Source organism: Cyrtonyx montezumae, unplaced genomic scaffold (assembly GCF_038088225.1).
Source record: "Cyrtonyx montezumae isolate F1298 unplaced genomic scaffold, pur_monq_1.0 scaffold_1, whole genome shotgun sequence".
Classification (NCBI taxonomy): domain Eukaryota; kingdom Metazoa; phylum Chordata; class Aves; order Galliformes; family Odontophoridae; genus Cyrtonyx; species Cyrtonyx montezumae.
This window is the reverse complement of record NW_027071825.1, coordinates 8,587,401-8,608,524: the sequence shown is the minus strand read 5'-3', so window position 1 is coordinate 8,608,524 and position 21,124 is coordinate 8,587,401. Positions and strand designations below refer to the sequence as shown.

Below are 21,124 nucleotides of genomic sequence, written 5' to 3'. Positions count from 1 at the left end.
TAGGAGGAGAGACTGAGTTATCAGAAAGGTACAGATAATATAGGCTTCATTGCACTGATCAACAAGAGCCTGGAGAAAGTGAGAAACAAGATGCAGAAAGAAAAAAAATCATGGTCTGATAAAAATTAAACCTTCATAACGGGTGGCAACAGGACAAGAAGAAACTAAATTGGAAAGAAAAGCCATAAATGGTGCTTACATCTTCATAGTTGGGAAAGTTTTGAAAACTAAAGGTAACCCAGTAAAAACAGAGCTAGGATAAAAGAGATTAACTGACAATACCATGGGAATAAGAATGCTGTAGAAAGAAGAAGGCTGATGAACTACAGAAATTGGAAGAAATGGCTGAAGAAACAATGATTCACAGAGAGATCTGAAAATACCTCAGACAAAATAAAACACTATTCCAGATGTTTTAAGAAAAATGGTTGCAAAAGTCTGGGCACACGTCATGAACAAGCTGGGGGAGGTTATCACACATACCACCCCGTACCAGAACAAGAGACAGAAACAGCAGGAAGACTGAAGATAAGCTGCATAGATGTACTTAGGAGCAAAAAGGGCTTTGAAAACAAAGCCACAAGGGCAACACTGCTACTATTCCTGTAGCAGATCAAAGCATCACTTTCTGAGTTCCACTGAAGATTTGACTTGAGTGTTACAAAGCATTCTTCAAATTCAAAATAACCACTTGGCAAAATACAATAATGTGCCAAAACCAAAGCTACAAGGGTCATCAAGTCCCCAGGTCTCTGGGTATCAATCAGCATCCTGCAAGCACTGAAATCAATGTTACATCAGTAGGGATCACAAACATGGAATGGAGTGCAACTCTAGATCCGAGCCATCTATCAATGATAATAAAAATGAAATCTGAAAAGCTAACTTCTCACAGCCATCACTCGTAGTGAAAAGCTACACACTTACAAAGTCTTCTTCCTCAAATTGCAAATGCTCTTTGTCTTCCTTCTTCTCTTCCCTGGCTTCAACAGGCAGCTTTTCTTGAAAGGCAGAACTTTTCCGAGAATGGAAGTTGCCATTCCAGTGGCGATGAACTCCAGTTCCTCCTCCACCACGCTGGTTCACGCCATCATGGCCCCGTGAGGGACCATGCCAGCCAGGCTGACTGCCAGAAAGCCCAACGTGAGCTCCTTTAGAAACACCAGAATCTACAGAATCATGGCGGAGAAGGGACGGCTGATGCCAACAGTCTAAACAAAAGGAGATAAGCATTCAAATAATAAAACGTCAACACTGCATGCAGAATAGTGGAAATAACAGCCTGTTTTTCTTGTTTAGTCAGTGTTCACTACTTAACTCCTAGGCCAAGTTTACCAAACTACTGTGTGATTATCCCTGATGATAAACCAAGCTATACAATGCATATGTTTCCATGGAAACCCCTGAAGGCCTTAGCACGTGACAAAGGAGAACAGAATAGTGCAAAGTTCGCATGGGATGTTTTGAAAGATAGTTTTAAAAACTACATCTGTGTAAAATACTCCAAAATACCTGCTCTCAGACTGCACTCCCATCCCTCCTACTTACCTCCTGCAGTTCGGAGGGGCCCGTTATTGAAAAAACCATCAGAAGAGTTGTGTCTCCTTCTGCTCACCCCAAAGCGTCCTTCTCCCCGTGGAAGATGCTCTCCATGTTTCTCAAAGGTGGCTGCAGGGGACTATATAAAGAATAAGGTGATGCAATAAAACACTCCCAAGCCCACATTCCTCTTCTAGTTTTCAATCCAGCATCTGTATCTGCACAGCTTAGCCAATGACATCAACAATCACCTGAGCCTTGTCCATCATGACCTGGTTAGTCATTGAACTATTTTTCATCACTGCCATTTGCAAGTAATGTTAAAGTCACTGAAGAAAAGAGACCTGAAGAGACCTCCTGGGTCAACCTAAGCTTCTTTCAGAAGATATTTCCATTTTAAAGTTGTAAAAAAAACAACAAAAAAAACAAAACAAAAAAAAAGCCCCAACAAATTAATGAATATATGTGAACTTGGAGTTAGAGCCCAAAGCTTACCAATGTACTACACAGCAATGGCTGTTACTTTGAAAGTTACTTTCATAAATGAAACCTAAACAGTTATATCCTGAGTTACGAGTGCCAGCTCGAGTCTTGACCACTGCACGTATTTGGAGTTGGGGGGGATTGCATTATTTAATCACTTTCTGCTTGGGATTCCACTCAAGTCTTAGCACAGTGACACTGAACTACTTCCATGTCTGAATGCAAAGGATATTTCCTCATCTAAAAGGGATACATTTCTTGAAACAAACAAACAAAAAAAGACTTTTACCTTAATGTTTCCAAAGTACTGCCTTAAAATCACGAAAGTAGGTAAAAAAACAAAACAAAAAAACCCAAACATTTCAAACATTCTAAGCTCTATCTAACACTGGGGCAAGTGTATAAATATTAGCATAGCTATGCCAGCAAGCGATCTGTAATGAAGTTACCTTGGTTGACTGTGGTGTTGAGAAGTTAAGCCAGGCAGGAACAAAGTCATGCTGCGCCATTTAGGTCCAGTGTCTCCCTTCAATAAAATGAGGCATCAAACCTCATGGCCAGGATCTGTAAATGAAAAGAACATTCCCTGACTGACATCTTTTCTGAAGCCTAAAACCTGGTCTACACTACTAGTAGGGGGAAAAAAGTACTTTGCTTTTTGTACTGCACTTGAAAATGACTTTTTTACTGCTGACTTTGTTCCTCTGATCAAAACAGGTAAGAACGTAAAACATTCCCACCTACTTCCTGTTTATAATCCCATTCTAAAACCACACCTACGAAATCCATGACAGGACAGGTCTGGAAATGGATGAAGACAGAACAAACAGCATGTCACTGATCTGTAAAACTGAGATATACCAGAATTTGGGGTACATTCCTTCTTGTTTTTTGTCTAACAGTCTACGAAAGAGTGATCAAGTCCACAATGCTGACAGAGACACTGAGAGCAGATCAGAGTCCTGAAAGTTCAACCACAGGCTAGCTCCTACACCTTAAAACTCAAAACTGCATCCCAGCCCACCGACTTCCATACTCCAGTGAATGTTCTATGCTCGCCCTCCAGCACAAGCTGGTCGGAAGATCTATATCATAATGGAATTTCCACCAGAGAGCAGCAGATGTGTCTCTCTCTGAGGAACCTGAAACCAAATTTTCTTTCCAACTTGCCACAGAAATTTTCACTGCTTAAAAGCAAACATAACTCCACTACTGCTCTGTACAACCACATTCTGTCTTTTTGTAGAAGGCTCCCCAGTTTAAGATTTCACTTGATTTTTAGTCTTTACAAACAAGACAATACCACATGAGCAAAGGAAAAAAAAAAAAAAAAGATCACTCACCCAGAGTTTGGCCTCTCCAGTCCGATGTCCTCACTTTCTCTGTGCTTCAACAACCTGGTTCCTTTCTTCTCCAGTATACTCTAAGGCCAGCCTTGAGGCAACAGTGCGTCTCAAAGCAGAGCACGAGAGGCCGCACTTGGTGCCAACTGTGCCCTTCACCCCCTCAGCTGCTCATTTTAACCTCTTTTTGCACTCTCACTACAAAAAACAACCTAAGAAGGTAATTTATATTTAAAAAAAAGCCAGGACTATGTTCACCTCATTAAATATCCTCTAGTCCTGGATCTACAGAAGTCAATTACATCACAAGAAGGTTTGCAATGCCTGAATGACAGCATTCAGAACACCACCATGGTTAATACTGTACAGACACACCCAAGTCTGCTGGACAGTTCATGGTCTGTCGCAGATCAACCCAAGCACTCTAGAGAAAGGATCACAATATATATGAAAACGCTTGCCCCAAATGCTGAGATCTAAATAAGAAGCATCTGCCAAAGTGCCCTTAAAAGATAAACTTCATTTTTACCAGATAAATTTGCTAAAAAAAAAAAAAAGTATAGTTTAGGTTTTTTTTTTGTCTGTGTGTGTGTGTGTGTGTGTGTGTGTGTGTGAATGTTAGGATATACTCTAGACTTCACGTAGCTTGGTAAATGCCCCACAAAGCTAAGCGCTACTCGATGTAAAAGCTCAAAAGCAGGCACAAATGTTTATATTCCTGTTTTTCACCATTTACATACTGAAATATAGGTCATATGAACAGAAAAATGCGAGGTCAAAAAATAATCTCTTCTACTCTATTTTTTTCTAGATTGGATACTGCTTTTAAAGAGAGACAAATTATTCCACAAGAGCTTCTCGTTCTACAGTAGAGAGTTCACTTCTGGGTCATAGTCCTCTTCCATCAAAGAGGTGAGACAGGAACTGTAGTCACTGAAAAAAAAGAACCATGAAAACAGCCATCAGTACAAGTGGCAGAAACATGATAAATCATAGCTAAAGAACAGAAAGAGAAAAAGAGCAACCACTGCATACATGCCAAAAGCTGTTGGATCTCTGATCACAACCAAGGCAGAAATAATTCAATCATCCAAAACTAAATCATAAAAAGCTAAACCCATTTACCCATTCTCTCAGTCTTCGATGCCTCAAGAGAACACTGAAGTGCTAAGACAGGGTACGAAAGCTTCATCTACAAATTCAAAGTCACTCTCACAAACTGTCAAGTTATTAAACAAAATCATCCCTGATATTTGTAGCAATGCCTTACTAAAAGTCAAAAGGAGCAGAACCAACACTTGTAAGGAATGTGAAGAACAGATGCATCAGCTAAGGCTAGAGATCCATCTAGCCTCCTTTCAGACACCAGAACAAAAGGGTATTCAATGGCAGCCCTTGCCATTTTTCTCCACACCTATGAACTCAATGCTTTTCAGATGTTAGCCTTCCACGCAAGGTTCAAGACGTGGGCATATGGTGGATTTCCAACAGAAAACTCCAGGCTTCGTTCTTCTCTTGCTAATTTTTAACACCACTTAATCAGAACGGAACAGTAATGAGATGCTTGTACAGAAGGGTCCCACGACCACCCCAGTGTCTGTCCCCAGTAGCACAGCTCATCTGAAACCCTTCCCTTTGGTTTCCAGCTTTCAAAAGCATCACGTTCACCATCTCCCAGACCTGACAAATGCCACATGGCACCAGCAATTTTCTTACTACTGATTTTATCCATTATTCTGAATCTCTAAACATCAGTTTGATGGACTTCAACTCCATCATAAGGTGACCCTTCACACTGGGGAGCAACAACAAAACTATTTTTCTTGCTACAGCCTCTTTTTCCTTCAGCCACCCTACCTAACCAAAAGCAAAGCGATTGGTTTACTGTTCCTGAAACATCTGAAATGATGTATTGCTGTTTTGATGCCATTCTGTTCCTCAGGACCCATTCAGGCATGCCTGATTATGCTTTCATATTTGACTTATCAAGGTTTGTTTTCTTTGCCTGGATATGGTTCCATTCTTTGAACAATTTTGGTTTTTGTTGCATTTGCTATGCCATTCTTTACTCTGCTGAGCACGCCATTTTTGTGCGTGCGAGTATAAAGCTGTTTTGATAGAAGCTGAACATAAACAAAGAAAAGGGATACTGTAAGAATCATCACATTTTTATCCTCTAGGTGATTCCTTTTAATAGAATAAAAAACAACAATATGAGACCGAGGGGATGATTCTGAAACAAGATGTTGCTGTTGATGAGGAAGAAAGAACAGAGACGTTATGGCACACACATTACAGACCTGAAAGCTCCCAGAGCACCACATCCAGCACCACAAATCTCCCAGGTGTCACAACACTGCAAACAACAAAAATGCTACCCTGTCAAGAACTGTTTTTATATTAACAGGTAATTTTTCAGTGTGTACAGTGCAATGTGGAACATCTGCTGCAGACAAAACAATCTGCCTTCCCTGCTGAACTCAGCACAGGTACAGCTCCTTCAGATGTGACCTTCTGAGGCTGCTACCAAACAACACAGTGTAAGTGGAGGATAAAACAGGGGCACAGTCAATGCACAGTTGAATACATTTATGTAAGATTAATTACTTCACCCTCTGAATAAATACGCTTTACAGAACAATCTGCATAGCTATTAAGCCCTGTCAAACTATTGACAGAGACAAATAATATAATTTAAGGTGTTGATTTAATGCACCTCAACAATGATTCACACTGAACTGAAGGATGGAACAAAACAGCAAAAGCCACACAAACTGCTCCCCATGCTTATAGGTATCTAGATAAATAAACATTACAGGGTTCTGTAGTCATTCTGTAGCAGGAAGGAGGTCTGAGCTTAGAAGTAAAAACACAACCGAATTACAGTAACCAGGTTTCACTTCAGAGAAAGGCTTCCAATACTTTCCAGAAATGGAAGAGAGCATACCAGCAGCCAGTGAAACAGGTGGCTTTGTATCTCAGCAGGCCAGAAGTATGGTGAAGCTCCATGCAAAATTCCAGCCACCAAGGTAGAAGATTCTGATCTCTTAATCTGTTCTTTTGGTACCATGGGATTATCAATGATCAGAGCAGTTCATTAAGGAGCAATATCTCATGTGCATGCAGACAGGCTGGTGCAACTCAAAGATGTGATACTTTGAACTGCTGTTTAAGTCCTATAAATATCATGCTTCTGCAATTCCCATGAACAGGGGCACCACTGAACCAAAATACCTCACACTTCCTAAAGGAAGTACCTCCACATCCTTTCCAGCTTTCTAAACAAGTATTCTGGTACTTATGTAACTTCTACTTGGAAACAATCTCACTCATGGGTGTCAGCATTACTGGAGGGCTCACAAAAATCTGCATGGAAGGAGCTGCAAATTAAAGCAAGATGCTTACGCTCATCTCCACCCTTTTTAAGTAGCATACTTGATAGCTTTCAAATTGGAAATTCAAAGTTGTCCCGAGTTGATTCCCTGGCCTGAGCAGAGCACAGAAGGCTGCACGCGATCGCAGCCTGCAGATGGTTCCTAATTCCACCCAGCAAACAAACTGCTCTGCAGCCATCACCTTCATCCGCATGCAGCACCACTCAGAGTAAGGTATGTGGCACATGAAAATGCAACGCTTGCTTTCTGCTAAAGCAAAAATCTGCTGTTGGATGAATTGCTGTAGATAATACTGCTGAGACACCTCAATCTCCAGGATTAGTCCATAGGTTTCTCTCACACATACTGAATCCTGACCAACATTTCTCCTTCCACACATCCACAGAGCGCTCTTATAACCTATCATACCACCGACAGCACCAATATCACTAAATCACAACAAGCAAGGCCAGAAGTATATCATTAACCTTCTCTGACAGCAACTTGCAGTAAATTATTATGAAAAAGTCCAAGAACAAGCATGAATAGCAGCACAGGTCCCAGAGTACCTTCTCAGTTCTGCAATATAAGCCAATTCATGTAACAGTTTATATCACTCCTTCCGCATAACACTGTTGGCTTTCTTCTCAAACAAATTTATACATTTTTGTCCCAGATGAGAGGGGGAAGAGTTCACTTGTACTTTGTGTAGAAGTCCATTTGGTGCAATAAAAACGCCAGTCTTGCTTCAGCTGGATGTTCCCTTGTGTTCCCAGTGCCCAACCACATCCTATTCACTTCTACATGACAATCACAACCTTAGCAAAAAAAACTGCTTGAAATGCTCACAGTCTGAGAATGTGACAAACCTAAACAGTGGCAAAATTCTGCATTTTTCCAATCTTTTTCCCTAATACATCATATTCAGTTTATTTTTCGTTTTGATTACCACGCAGAACTGAAGTGACCTTTGCCAACTGTGCAAAGAGATCCCTCCACTGGTGGGTCTGCGTGCGGAGCAAATACACACAGCCCAAAGGCAAAGCTCCCTGGGCATTCCATCCTGCACTCACAGCTCAGCCAATCTGCTCTTTAACTGCTCCACTATATGGAAAGCAGCAAGGACAAAGATCAGTCCTGCTAGCCACTCCCAATTACAAGCAAAACAAAACAAAAATCGACCAGAAGTGCACAGTCAACACAAATTTAACCCATTCTCTCTTCCATGTGTTCATATTTGAATTATTTCTGGAAATGTGAAGCAGAATATATCACCAAATGAGACACTCTAAAGTCACACCTCTGCTCAGAACAATTACACTCACTGTAATGAGCTCTGGTGAAAGAAAAAGGCTCTCATGCACCCCAAAAAGTACTCTTACATTGATCAAAAGGCAAACATACTTTGACAAGCACACAAAAGCTGTTAACTGTGTATTAGTGCTGGGGTTCCACTTGGTAACTGTTCTAATCTCTTTAAAAATGATTTAAACAATCATTTATTCACATGTTGCATCAGAAATCTTTCAACTATTTTTTAAAAGCAACATCTTTTCCCATGCTTTTGTTGCTACAGAGATACTTCTACCACTGCAGTCAGAAACAAGCAAATGAAAAAGAAATGAAATGCTATTTTATATAATTAAATGTCACTGTGCATTTGTCTAAGTAAATATGAGCAGCTTAACGTGAAAATGGAAGGAATACACAGGCACATTCAATTTAAAAAGAGAGACACAGATTAAGGTAAGTACACATACATAGTTCAGGTCAAGAACCCACCCTCTAATACACCATCCATAAAATCGTATCAAACATAGCACCTAATTCAATTTCTCCTTTCCCACAGCAGCAAATCCAAATCTTGGAGCCTTTACTGAAAAACTTAAAAAAAAATAATTTTACCCTTCATAATACATTTATCAATCCAGCAAACAGCAGCTGTAGCAGGTCAGAGAGATGCTATCTGTCTATCCCTGCCACAGCTTCAGTCCACCTCACTGCCTTCCTATGTATTTCTCTAAATAGAATGCATTTGCTTAAAAAGATTTGTTTTTCTAACTGGTCATCTTTATAAACTCAACTGGGATTTCAACAGTATTCCTAAAGATCAGATGTCAGCTGGGTTGCAAATGCATTCAGAAAAATTACTGAACAATTTAATGGATGCATAAGGCAGAACAGAATTTACTTCCCTCATCAGTTTTCTTTCTGTGCAGCTCTTTTAAAGTTATTAAATCAAGCAGATACGCTTGAACATACACAAAAGATCTTCCTACTTAGCTACTCTTTAGAGTAGAGTGTCATTTACCAGGTGTAAGTTAGCTGGCAAACAAAAAAGTCAGAGAACAAGGCTCAGTATTAATAGAAACTTTTTTTTTTTTTTAAGAAATCACATCTGTGCACATAGTTATTTTAAAATACCATAATTATAAATCTTGCTTCGACCTTGCATATATTATTGAGCCTCACTATAAGAGACAACTGCAGCACTACGAGTTCAAGAGTTGTCATAACAACTGCTGAGCTGAATCTTCTCCAGTTGAGATGGGTTATTTTCACCTACACAAAGCGTCTGCAAAACAAACTTACTTTTGTTCTGCCATCAGCTTGCATTAAGACAATTGTCTAGACACACCTTCAGCCCCTCCTCCTGCTGAAACACAGCAGTGCTTGGAGAGGGCCGGCGTAGGTGTTCCAGAAGGACACGTACAACCGGTAATGCTCCCCATCCTGGGGCGTGCCGTGCTGCAGTGACACCCAGCTGCCACCCTTCTGTCTGTGACACCACACAACCAGACCCCCACAAAAGGCTATCTGAGCACAAACTGACAATTACATTAATTGAAAATACCATTTAAATATGTTTAAGTTGTATCTGCTGGATGAAAGAATCTACCATCTAAAAATGCACAGCATCGCTCAAATTGGATTTACAGAATTACAGAAATGTGAGCCCATTAAAACCATATACGATGAGTTGAAATGTAGATACTGCATCAAAATATCTTCCCAAATAAAAGCAGATACTAAAAATCTTTTTGTGTGTGTGAAAACCATCTGTTGCTGAAAGATTAACAACTTACTTTTCAAGTTTAAAGCAAACTGAACTACCCTGCAGAACCACCAGAACTGTGCCGTGCCCCAGAAGCAGCACTGCACGTATGTTCCCAGTCAAAAACAGCAGAAGCTCATCCATACAGAGAGCTTTCCAGAGTAACGGGTAGGGGCTGGGGAAAATCCCCACCTGACCACTCTTGCCAGGCAGATGACATACTTCAATGTTGTGAAAACATGTTGAGAAAGGTCCATATGGACACATCGATACCTTAAAGTCCTTCGCAATGCTGACAGCCCTCCCCCTGGTGCCTGGTACAGTGCTGCTCCACAAACAACTCTCCACTCCTTTCTTCTCGTTTCTAAGGTCACGATGACCAAATCCTACCTCCTTCAGAATTCCTCAAACAAATACATGCATTCACCCAACCACACACCTTGCACAGCCCAGGCTTGGGAATAATTACCAACAGCCAGGTGTAGAGAAAAGGAGGTCATTTATTTCTTTCTTACCAGCAAAGTCACAAAGACGTGCAAGAGTAACATAGTAACATAACCAAGTGGTAGAAAAGCGACTTCTAGGACTACAACGACAGAAGGATTCTCCATCAAGAAGGGAAATACCACTGACAAACAACTCAGCTTTAGCAATGCCAAACACAGACCACAAAGGCAGTATGTTTGCCTACGAAAGCAAGCTGTGTTTTGCACAAAAGCCCATAAGCACACTCTGGAAAAGACTGTTTCTGGGGAGCCTTTACAGTAGGCCGTGTAAGGCAGTGAGGCTCAGAACTGCAGCAAGTGTGAACTTGCAATCTGAAATTTACAACTGAATCATTCCAGTTGGGTCTGAAGAGTTAACACCGAGTGCAAATATAGCACTATTTTAAACACAGAGGAACGAGAAGACTCAGCATCTAACAGGCACAGACTGGGACACAGATACTGAGCCTACAAACATTTATTCCTGAGCCTGCATACCCTACAGGTGATGTCATTCCTTATGCACCTCTCCTGTGCCACCTACTACTCCACTCCTTTTTGGTGTCCCTTCAGCAGTCCTTAGTGCAGCTTATGTTGGGGAACTGCAGTAGTTACCTGACATCCTAAAGCCTGCTCACTGCTGTCCCCTACTGCATGGAGGGGAGTCCTGGGTGTTTTATCTGCTCTTAAACAAGCGTGGCCACTGACATTACTGATAACAAAATAACACCCCACACCCATAATTTAAACGTTGTTATGCTTCAATGTGAAACAACTTCCTGAACTTTCAAACGGTTTTAGTATTTTGTGATGCAAGGTATTATAAAAAACAGAGAAGGCATTCTGCTAGCTTTCATCAGATCCAAAGGTCTCCTTAGTTTTTAAGGAGAAAAAAAATACCTATTTCACAGCCCACTTTCATCTACAGACCTTTGGAAAGCACCTGAGGTCATCACAGAGCTGAGCATTACCAGACAGACAACCTTGTGGCACTGAGCAGCGTAACAGGACTGCCTGCCCAGAGCAGCCTCTTCTGACTCTTAATAATGAACACTGGGATAAGGCCCCTCATCATAAGGAAGGAATTGCAAATATGTAATTACTGCCTTATCCTGCTGCCTGCTACATACCTCCTGCCTACCTGTCTTCTAGAGATGTTGATGGCACGCAGAAATGAAACAAGAAGTCCTCCAATACCTTAAAAGAATGGGATGAGTGTTGCCCACCTGGAGTATTTTGTAACTCAGTATTTTACCAGTGTTATTTTAACTACCACAGCACATTTACATTTAAATATATTCAGTTTGGAGCTGAGAAAGAAAAAAAACACGTATTTCCTTTGGAAAAGAACATTAAATACAAGCAGAGTATATCAAATATTTGTGTCAAGGCAAGCCAGACCATAGATCTCATACAGGGAAGTACAGTGCTGCATTCCAGATGCAGATAAGACAAGAACAGAAAGGCACGTCACTTGCAAAAACAGTCAATGAAATGAACAGAGAAGGACATCCAGAAGTGAAAGACTGTTCTCCCAAAGGGTATTACAGAAACTCTTCCCCTCAGTGCCATTCCCCCAGCCCTACAACACCAGGGCTATGAACCAGGAGGGCAGTGCATTCGAGCTGCTGCTAATTCCTGCCCCAGATGCTGGGACTAATGCCACATCAACCCCTCCTTGCATGTCCTACAGGATTATTTCCAAACTGTTTTACCTTAAGTTCATGGCAATTTGAAAAAACTCTATTTATTCATCTGTGGCTATGATATGATAAGACACATTCCCTCAGCACTCCTCAGCATGCGTACAACACCCACATTATCATTTACAAAGTTTATGCTCTCTGCTCCATTTTTCCTTCCAACAGCTTAAAATTTTCAGTGCATTCTCTAATCAAATATTATCAAACACTGGTGCAGAAATGCCACTGAAGACAACCCAAAAAAAGACTACTGTATCAGCACTCTCCAGTCAGTATCTACCATCTCTCTGGCTGTTGCTGCAGCTTGGAAGCCCATCCCTGCAGCCAATGTCCAACTAAACACCTCCACCTGCCACCTAACCCCTAACTACCCGCCCTGCTCACAGGGACATGGCAAGCTCTCCTCTCTTTACAGCCACCTCTGAGGATATTTTCTCTCTACATCGGTATTTCCCCCACATCCTAGAAGAAAAAGGATGCAACAGTTTATTACAGGTTTGAATACAGTTACATTTTTTCCTCAATAAATAAATAAATAAATGTCAGCAGCATTCCAATTTTACTGCTGAAGCTACTTAGGTTCAAAGTACTGACGACAGCAACGCATGTGACCCACCTACCACACCTGACAGCTTGCAGACAGTGACAGGACAGCACGGCCAGCTCCCACTTCCACCTGCAGGTAACTTACTGACAATTGATGAACCACAACTGGTACAAAACCGCACCAGAGCTCAACAGCTTTTCGATCCTCACTCGGGGGGGGGGGGGGGGTTCTCTTTCCAGCCTTTCATTACAGTTCTCACCTGACTATAATCTTTCTCAAAACCTGACAATACCACAAACTGAACAAAACACTTTTGCTGGAGACCTACTGCTCCTCAGAGGAATGGAAAAACTGCTTCATTACCTTATTTACAACGCTCCGATGTGTTCCAGTACGACAAGTGAATTCTTAAGACAGCGATGCCGCTGATTCATGGGAATTTAGGAACCACTACAAACCCCAAACACTCTCACAGAACTGCTGCCTAGCCAGCTGCTACTTGCCTGTATAAGGTAATATTCTTAAACTTTATAATTTGATTCTCACCAACACAAAACACTACTGACTTCAGACCATTTCTTGAATTTGTCAACATCATACCACCTGTGTGTTTAGTAACATTATCATTTCAATACAGAAAAGTGAAACCACCAAACAGTACATAACCCAGCAGAGATTCCTGATGCAAATACTCATCACTTGTCATTGTGGGACAAGATGAGTTGAACAGACGTGCTCCTGTCCTGTCTTCTTCCCAATACTGGGAGCACACGTGCTCCTCATCACTCCCTCAGCGTTGTGGAACTTCTCCCATCCCCACAGACTCTCAGCTCCTGAAGTACTGTGGGATACATTCCATAAGGCCCAGCCAGTCTGAAGACATTTAAGTCGTCTTTAGCCCACTTCTCTACTTAAATAAGAGCTCAAAACAGAGGAAGGACAGTTTTCCAGAACCAAAAGTCAAGAGCATAATATATAACATTCGCAGGGCATAAGAATTCCCCCACCGAGGTTTTAAAGATTAGCACTGAAGGACTTTTCAAAACACCTCACACGAATACTGATTAACTCCTGGTGATGGATGGTGGTGGAACACAATGGCAGATCACTCTTTCTGGAGTGTTTACAGCTGGAGGTCTGCTGCAAACTTCACTATAAATTCACCCACAGCTTTCAGGGCAGCAATAATCTGCGCCCAAAAGAACAGCAGATGCCCCTACAGCAGACTCAGCCCTTTGTTTACAAGAGAGTTGCTCATTAGGAACTAAAGATGACAAAGCTCCAAAGTACCACGGACACTGTTACATGCTGGGTGCTATGTGGGTCACAGAGATACTCAGGAAAGCAGCCCCCACCACACTAAGCCTCTGTCTGCAGTGTCAGCCACCCCAGCCAGACTTTCCTCTGGCACTATCTACCTGAACGTGCAGCAGATGCTGAAAATAAAACTGCTCCATGGGAAATTTATTAAAGTATTTGACCACTTTTTGTATTAGAAAAAGAAGATTCAAAAAAAAAAAACCAAGGACATTAAGCTAGACAGTACTGCACAAACACCCTGTGTGCAAACATCTTTGCTCATCAGGAGACACCACCAACACACCATGAAGTTGTGATGTTCCTTTCAAGGTGGAGGGTAAGGCAATGAAAGCACCAAACTGAAAAGAGCACAAGATTCAAGGACAGAATTAAACAAGTAAAAAACTGCTGGTACTGTTGCTAAAACGACCCTATCCCCTAGGCCTTCAGTAGCTCCTGGTGAGCCCTCTAGTGTACAGCAGTCCCAGAGGTACTGGGTCATATCCTGCAAGCTATTTAGGTCTGACCATCACTTCTTGTACTCAACCTCAGTTACGTCTGGATGCACTGGTTCAAAGGGTTTTTCCTAAGCCAAACCTTGGGAGCACAAGCATTTCACATTAGTCATTTTAGGGAACTGCGTACACCAACACTCTACAAAGTCGTTTTTGCTGCTTAATTACAGAAAAGCCCGAGAAGTATAAAGCATTACAGTTCTTCTCTTTGCCAAACACTTCTATCCCAGCTAGAGAAGGCAGGGACTGAAAAGGGTTAAGAATGATTTAATCAAGAAATTCCAACTTGTAGCAATGCAGTCTGATTCCTAACACATATTTTGAATGTAGCCAATAGGCTTTGCCCCCACACTTACTGCCAAGCTAGTGGCCTTGACGTGACCTAAACTCTTCAGCCTACACAGTGTTTGCACATACACACACAGGACAGTGAGTGTTTGGCCACTATCGGCCCATCCAAATCCACTCCCAAAAATGTAAATTTACCCTCTGACCATACAATAACTCGTTAAAGTTTGGCACATTCTCACAGGAGCATGCTACCTTCCAGAACACGAGTTAAACGACATCCAGGCGTTGGGAAGGCATTCTGAGCACAATCACATTTCTGCCAACTTCACTGCCTTTCGTCAAACCTGACAACTGAAGAGCACCCGAACTGGTGCAACTCTACAAAAGAAAGATGTGCACCACTTAGTTGGAATGCCAGGCACTGCAGGAGTGACAATGCAACAGCTCCTTACCCTGCATTGGAGGGAAAACATCCAGACCAGGGAGAAAGCAGCAAATCCCGAATAAGTTAGCACAGGACTTACAAACCCCGAAGGAACTCCTCTGCACGCAGAGTGCCTCACCAGCTGGAGAGCTTGCCAGCAATGACCTTGCTCATTGTAACCTACAGCAACAGTCATCCCACGTTTGTGTTCTCACAGACAAAGCCGTACCCGGCACAGGAACCACCAGCACTTTGCTGAAAAGAACGCTTCATGTTTTAGCTCTGCTTAACATCACCAGCTCCCTTCCAATCTACTCATACAGACAAATGAATAAAGCACGCCCTGAAGCACACTCTGCAACCAAACCTATTCAGCAGCTTCAAAAATCCCCTAACGCTGAAAGTATGTTTAAAAAAAAAAAAAAAAGGCAACTTCAACTCTCGATCTGGTGAAGTGTTTGTTCTCTTAGAGGCACTCTCGTCACTGCTATCCAACAGGCCACGCTTAGAGAAATTCAGACCCATCCACAGCACTTTTTTCTTAAAACAACACCACCACAACAACATAATGCACAGCTCTCAAAGTATTTTTAACATTTCCCAAAGCTGCCTGTGAAGATTAGTTTCCTCTAGTGACTTCATCCCCTTATTTAAGGCATGAATTTCAAGAGGCACTCCAGCCGAGCAGCGAGCAGTCACATCGGTGAGATGAGGTGACTGTAACTTGCAAGCACATTCTCCCAGGAACGCATTTCTCCCAGCAATGGGCACAGTGTGCACTTCCACTCGGCCTACGATACGTACTACATCTGCATGCTGCTCCTCTTTTCTTATTTCAGGAACAGCCATATAAAAAACAACAACAACAAAAAACACAACTAATAACCAAGACTTCTTTTTTCTAAATGCCATCTGTTCCCTGAATATTTTCACTTCAAGTCCGAGTAGAATATCTGCAATGGAAACTTCTGTGCCACGCAGGATTGAGCCTACAAACCAGGTGTATAAAATATGCAAAGGTCGTGCTTCTTCAGAAGCAGCTTTAAATAAAGAAGGAAAATGTCAACTAATGTTTTCTTGTTCTGGAAAAAAAAATCTTTCACAAGTTCTCATAAGGTATTCCTCTCTATAAGCGATCTGAAGTAACATTAAAGAAAAAAAAAGCCATTTTCGTTGAATCTGGTGACGCTATTCCAATCTCTGCCTCCTGCCCTACACCTGTTCCTTTCCCGACTCGCACGTTTCCAGCACGGTTCCCGGCGCTGAGCAATGCCCCCGCCAGGCGCGGGCGCCGCCAGCAGCGCAGTCCTGCAGCCGGGATGCTGCCAGGAGCCCCACCCGCGTGCTCCGAGCCGCCCAGGTGCGCTCCCACCCCGTGTTTACGTCCCTCCCTCGGCCGCTTCCAACCTTCCGGAATATTATCAGCATTACTAACGCCTGTGTCACTCAGAGCTCGAGGGCAGGGAAGGCAGCGCCGGCTGACCTGAGCAGCTCATCCGAGGAGATTTTTAGCCAACGTTTCTTAGCGAATTCCATCGCGGCCGGGAGGACTTGGCCAGCGGCCGCTCAGCTCGAGCCGCTGAAGAGCTCGGGGCCGGTACAGACAGCCGCTGTGAAGTCGCTGCAACGCGGCTCGATGGGATCCAGAACTCGAAGCCCCGATCAGGCGGCCAGCAGCTCGGCCGGCACCGCGCAGAGCACCTGGGGGTTCCGGGCCGGGCACACGTGTCGCCGCCGACCTTCCCCCCCCCACTCCTCTTCCCGCCCCCCCCCCCCCACGCTACGCAACGACGGCGGATCGGCCCTCGGCCCGACTCTCCCGCTTTCGTTTCCAACTCGCGCTCGCGGCGCCGCCGCACACGAAGCCCGGCCCGGCCTCGGGGACTTTACCCCCGGCCTCTGCCCCCCCGCGCCCCTCTGTGACACGGCGCGCCGCGAGCGGAGCGGTGTCAGGCGCCGCAAACTTTCCGCCGAGGCAGCAAACAATAAACGCGGAGCTCGGCCACGGCCGCCCCCCCCTCCCCGGCCCGGAGCGCCCCTCCCGGAGCGCGGCTCTCCCCCGCCGCGCCGGAAGGGCCGAGGCCGCGCGCGGCGGCAGAGCCCGAAGCGCCGAGCTCCCCCCGGCGGCCGCCCCGCTCCCCCCCGCCGCCGCCAGAGGGGTCCCGGCCTGGCGGGAGGCCCATCCCGGGCCGCTCCGAGGCCTTGGGGAAGGCGATCGGGGGGCGGAGGGCGAGGAGCCGACGCCGGGCCCGGCGGGACGCCGCACGGAAACGCGGCGAAACGCGAAGGAGCGGAGGCGGGCGCCGCACTCACCGGCCAGGCCTCTCCCGCTGCCTCCTGCGGCCCCAGAACCATAACAAAGCTCTGCCCAAAATGGCTGCCCGGCCCTGCCCGGCCGGGGGCCGGAGGGGGCGGGGCCCGGGAGCGAGGGGGGCGGGGCAGGGAGGCGGAAGGGACACGCCCACTTGGCTCCGCCGGCGGCCACGCGGAGCGCCCCCCCCACCCCCACCGCCCCGAGCGGGGAAAGGGGTGCGCGCGCGCCCCACGCCCCACCAATCAGCGCCGTCCTCGCGGCCTCCGGGGCGCCGAGGATGTACTACTACGGGACCCAGAAGGCATCGCGCCGAGCGGGGCAGCTCGGGAGCCGTAGTCCGTCACCGCGAGCTAAGGAAAACCCCGAAGCCGGGCCGGGCTCGGCCGGCTCGACGGCCTCGTGAGCCCGCAGCCTTCGGGCTGGGCGCGGCTGCGCTGTCGGATAGCGCTATGGTTGTGCTCCACGCGGTGCCCTTGCAGCACAGCCGCGTTCCACCCCTCACGGCGGAACCCGAGGCGCCGTGCACGTTCCCGCCCGGAGCGCCGAGGCATTGCTCCGCCGGAGCGCTTCCCGGTGCGCCGGAAGTTCCGCAGCGCGAGCGGCCTTCCCCGCTCCCGTCTGCAGTTTCAGTTCTGGCAGCGCTGCGCGGCGCAGCGTCCCGCGCTGTGTGAGTGATTGCTGAGCGCGTCCGGGATTTGCCGCGAAACGCATCGCGCGTCTGAGTACCGAGCACGGTGCGCGGCACGAGCTGGGCGCGGCTCAGCCTGTCCGCCTGTTTTGCTTCTGCCTTAGGACGCTGAGCAAGCAAGCATGTTTCGTCTGCTCCAGCGATGCTGCTTCCGCACACCTCTCCGGGTAAGTTCGTGACGCCTTCGCTCGCGATTTTTCTTTAGCAAAACGTACCGCTGGGATGTTAGGAAAAGGTGACTTAAAAGCTCAGGTAGTCATACATTCGTTGTAGGTTTTCTGAGCACACCCCTTATTTTTACAGCCTCTGATTTCTAGGTTCTTTTTCTCTCCCGTTGTTACCGTTACTGAGCAGTGATAGGATGTCTGCTGCTTTCTGCAGTGACACTGTTGTGTAGTCTTTTAGTGTTCCTTTCTGATCAGGCCTGATGCATGACCCCTTCTGTTTGTGTGGGGGAATAGGTGGCTGTGCAGAGCTTTTTCATTGTGAGTAGGGCTTGCTTGCTCACTGTGAAGAGCTGAGCTGCTCTGCCAGCTGGCTTGTGAAAGCTGCACTAGCTTGATTGCTTAGGTTAAAAACTTGAGAAAGCCCAGAGGAAGGGTTGCTGTGGGGTTATCCAGCTGGGAAAACTACTCAGTTCAGTATTTGGTGGATGCTCCAGGTCACTGTAGGACAGTAAATTTGTAAGGTGTGTTGTAAGGTGCTCAGAACAATTTTTTTAATTGCAGCTACAGAAGTTAACTGGTCCCACACTACTCCTGCATGAAAAGAATAAAAGAAGTTGCTCCTCTCCCAGCTTCTCTCTACAGAGAAATGTTTGTCTTCTCTCAAGACCTTTGAGCCTTAGCAGAGCATCAGCATGTGCAGTCAAGCTCCAGGCTTTTCATACCTCTTTCCCACTCTTAAAGAAAAAGCCTCCCCAAGAACGGCCCCGAGAACCAGGCCAGTTGCGACAGAGTATGAAATCGCTCAAGGATTCTCCAAAGCCAGCCCTTTACTTAAGCCTTGCAGGGCTGATTCCACTCGTTTCTGTGCCGCTGTTAATGGTTATCCAGAGGACATACCACCCCGAGCTGGCGCTTGTTCAGGTTACGTATGGTGCTGTCATTGTCTCTTTCATAGGGGGAATGAAGTGGGGATTTGCTATTCCAGAAAACAGCCCGGCCAAGCCAGACTGGCTGAACCTGGCCAACAGTACCGTTCTTCCTCTGCTCGCCTGGCAAGCATTGCTTCTTGAAGACATCACCAGCAGCGCAGTGATGCTTGTAATAAGCTTAGGGATAGCACTGCACTATGACCTTTCCCTTCTTTCTACCTACCCTCTTTGGTTTAAAGGACTGAGGATAGTGGTAACGGTGGTGGCAGCGTTATCACTGTTAGCTACTTCATTAGTGAAGGTGTTTTCAGAGAATTCACTAACTGATGGCAGACCTTAAAGGCAGAGCACAAAACAATAAAGCAAGAGGAAAAAGCTGTTTATTTGATAGTAATGTATTTGTATTGAGGTCATAGGGAAATAAAGATTGTTTGTGCTTAGAAGTTATAAGATGACATTGATCAAGATGGTTCTTCTTGAAGCAAGGAAATTCACAGCCAGTTTAGGAGGGAGGGATTGTAAATACTGATTCCAGCCTTCCACAGCAAGCTGGAATCTGCTGTTACCTACTGAACAAAGCATCATTCTCGAGTGAGATTAGACAAATTTAAAATGGAGATTCATGTCACGTGGGCATGAATTGCTCTATTCTGAATTCTTGAAATATCTTGTTTGACTGTAAATAAGTGATAACGTTCTCTGGTGGGTAGAACAATGATGCAGTTGTGTGTGTTTTAAATGACATCAAGGTGAAAGTGTAAGTTTCTCACTTAAAGAAATAGAGAAGAATTGTGCCAGGTTAAAGTTCCCCTAAAATATACCATTAAGCTGCCCCAGGGAAGGCTACAAGGGAGAACTTTCTTTTGTTGCCCTTCATTGAAGATAAAAGGTTAGCTTATTATTTAGACTTGAAAAGGACAGCCAGCCCATCTGTTCCTAGATTTAGCTTGGTCTTAGGGTTACTTAACAAAGCTGTTTGCAACACAATCATAAAAGTGTTAAAAGTACCATCAATTGCTGCCTGATCTGCTGCTCACACTAAACGATCAGACAGCAGAATTGAAAGAAGTTTGTGCCTTCTTCCCCTCAACAGTAGTTTTATTTGAGCACCCTTGGAAGGTACAAATGCAGCTGTAGCCTGCACACCCTCCTTGAGGAGCTGATTCTTGCTACCTCAAGAAGCTTAATACATTGTACGTGAGCATATTTACTGCAGGCTTTTTCTCTTAAATGGTAAGTACGGTGCAAGATGCAAGAAGAATGACAAAATGTGATATCCATGTACCCTCATGACCAATTTAGATGATCCTCATAGTACCTGTTAAGCACTAATCTTCACTGTTATTAGTAAAGAATGAAACACCTACTGTAACTTAAGTTTTATCTGTTAATTCTGCAAAGAGCACTTTAAGAAACCTGCCTAAAGATAGTGCTTTCTTCTTACATGGTGTTGCTGAAACAGCAGGTACGTCCATGAATCTCTACTTTTCATTCCCTATTATCTTTTGTGTTAACAGCATCAGAATCAGCAGCATACACTGATGTTCTCTGAATATAAAAGATACAACATTGTGTTTGCAAATAAAACAGTTTTTATTCTTTCTTAAATATGACAATTTTTTAAAATGGATCCAGACAGTAGTATTGCCTTTGGTCTGAGTTGGGGAAAGACTTGCTGAATATCAGATAGCAGTTGATTACAGTCCCTAACATATGCTCAAACATCAAAATCAACCACAAGAACTGGAGGAGGTTGCTTCATACCAACAGCAGACTCTTTCAAGATAATCTAAACTGGAAAGTTTATGGGAAAGGATGAGAAGTGAATGTGTATAGTTCCCAAATTAATAAAATACAGCGAAGGCAGTGTTTCTGAAGTATCTCAAAAAGGTTCCTAAAACATGAATAACAAAGCTTAAGAAATATTACCTATATTTTCACTTCAGAGAGGGCCACATGGAACTGATA

The 21,124-nt window shown here is 44.6% G+C and overlaps 2 protein-coding genes across 2 annotated transcripts in view; one reads left to right on the top strand and one right to left on the bottom strand.

Moving 5' to 3' along the window:
• Nucleotides 1-17,465, bottom strand: part of GPBP1L1 (GC-rich promoter binding protein 1 like 1) — a 30,476-nt gene extending 13,011 nt beyond the window's left edge. Inside the window, exons 1-5 of the mRNA XM_065739667.1 lie at nt 17,372-17,465; nt 3,366-4,298; nt 2,472-2,586; nt 1,549-1,678; nt 928-1,211 (exon numbers count right to left, since the gene is read on the bottom strand). Coding sequence (XP_065595739.1) covers nt 928-1,211; nt 1,549-1,678; nt 2,472-2,531 — 474 coding nt within the window. The 5' untranslated portion in view covers nt 2,532-2,586; nt 3,366-4,298; nt 17,372-17,465. The remainder of the gene's footprint in view (nt 1-927; nt 1,212-1,548; nt 1,679-2,471; nt 2,587-3,365; nt 4,299-17,371) is intronic.
• Nucleotides 17,466-18,147: 682 nt separating this feature from the next.
• TMEM69 (transmembrane protein 69) lies at nt 18,148-19,548 on the top strand. The gene is made up of 2 exons (XM_065746341.1): nt 18,148-18,227; nt 18,789-19,548. The coding sequence occupies exons 1-2, from the start codon at nt 18,183-18,185 to the stop codon at nt 19,494-19,496; spliced, it is 753 nt and encodes a 250-aa protein (XP_065602413.1). The 5' UTR covers nt 18,148-18,182; the 3' UTR covers nt 19,497-19,548.
• Nucleotides 19,549-21,124: the final 1,576 nt, after the last annotated feature.

Coding starts and splice junctions, on each gene's coding strand:
- TMEM69 (XM_065746341.1), top strand. CDS start 18,183: ATGTTTCGTCTGCTCCAGCGATGCTGCTTCCGCACACCTCTCCGG. Junction 18,228..18,788: donor GCTTCCGCACACCTCTCCGG/GTAAGTTCGTGA, acceptor TTTTAATTGCAG/CTACAGAAGTTAACTGGTCC.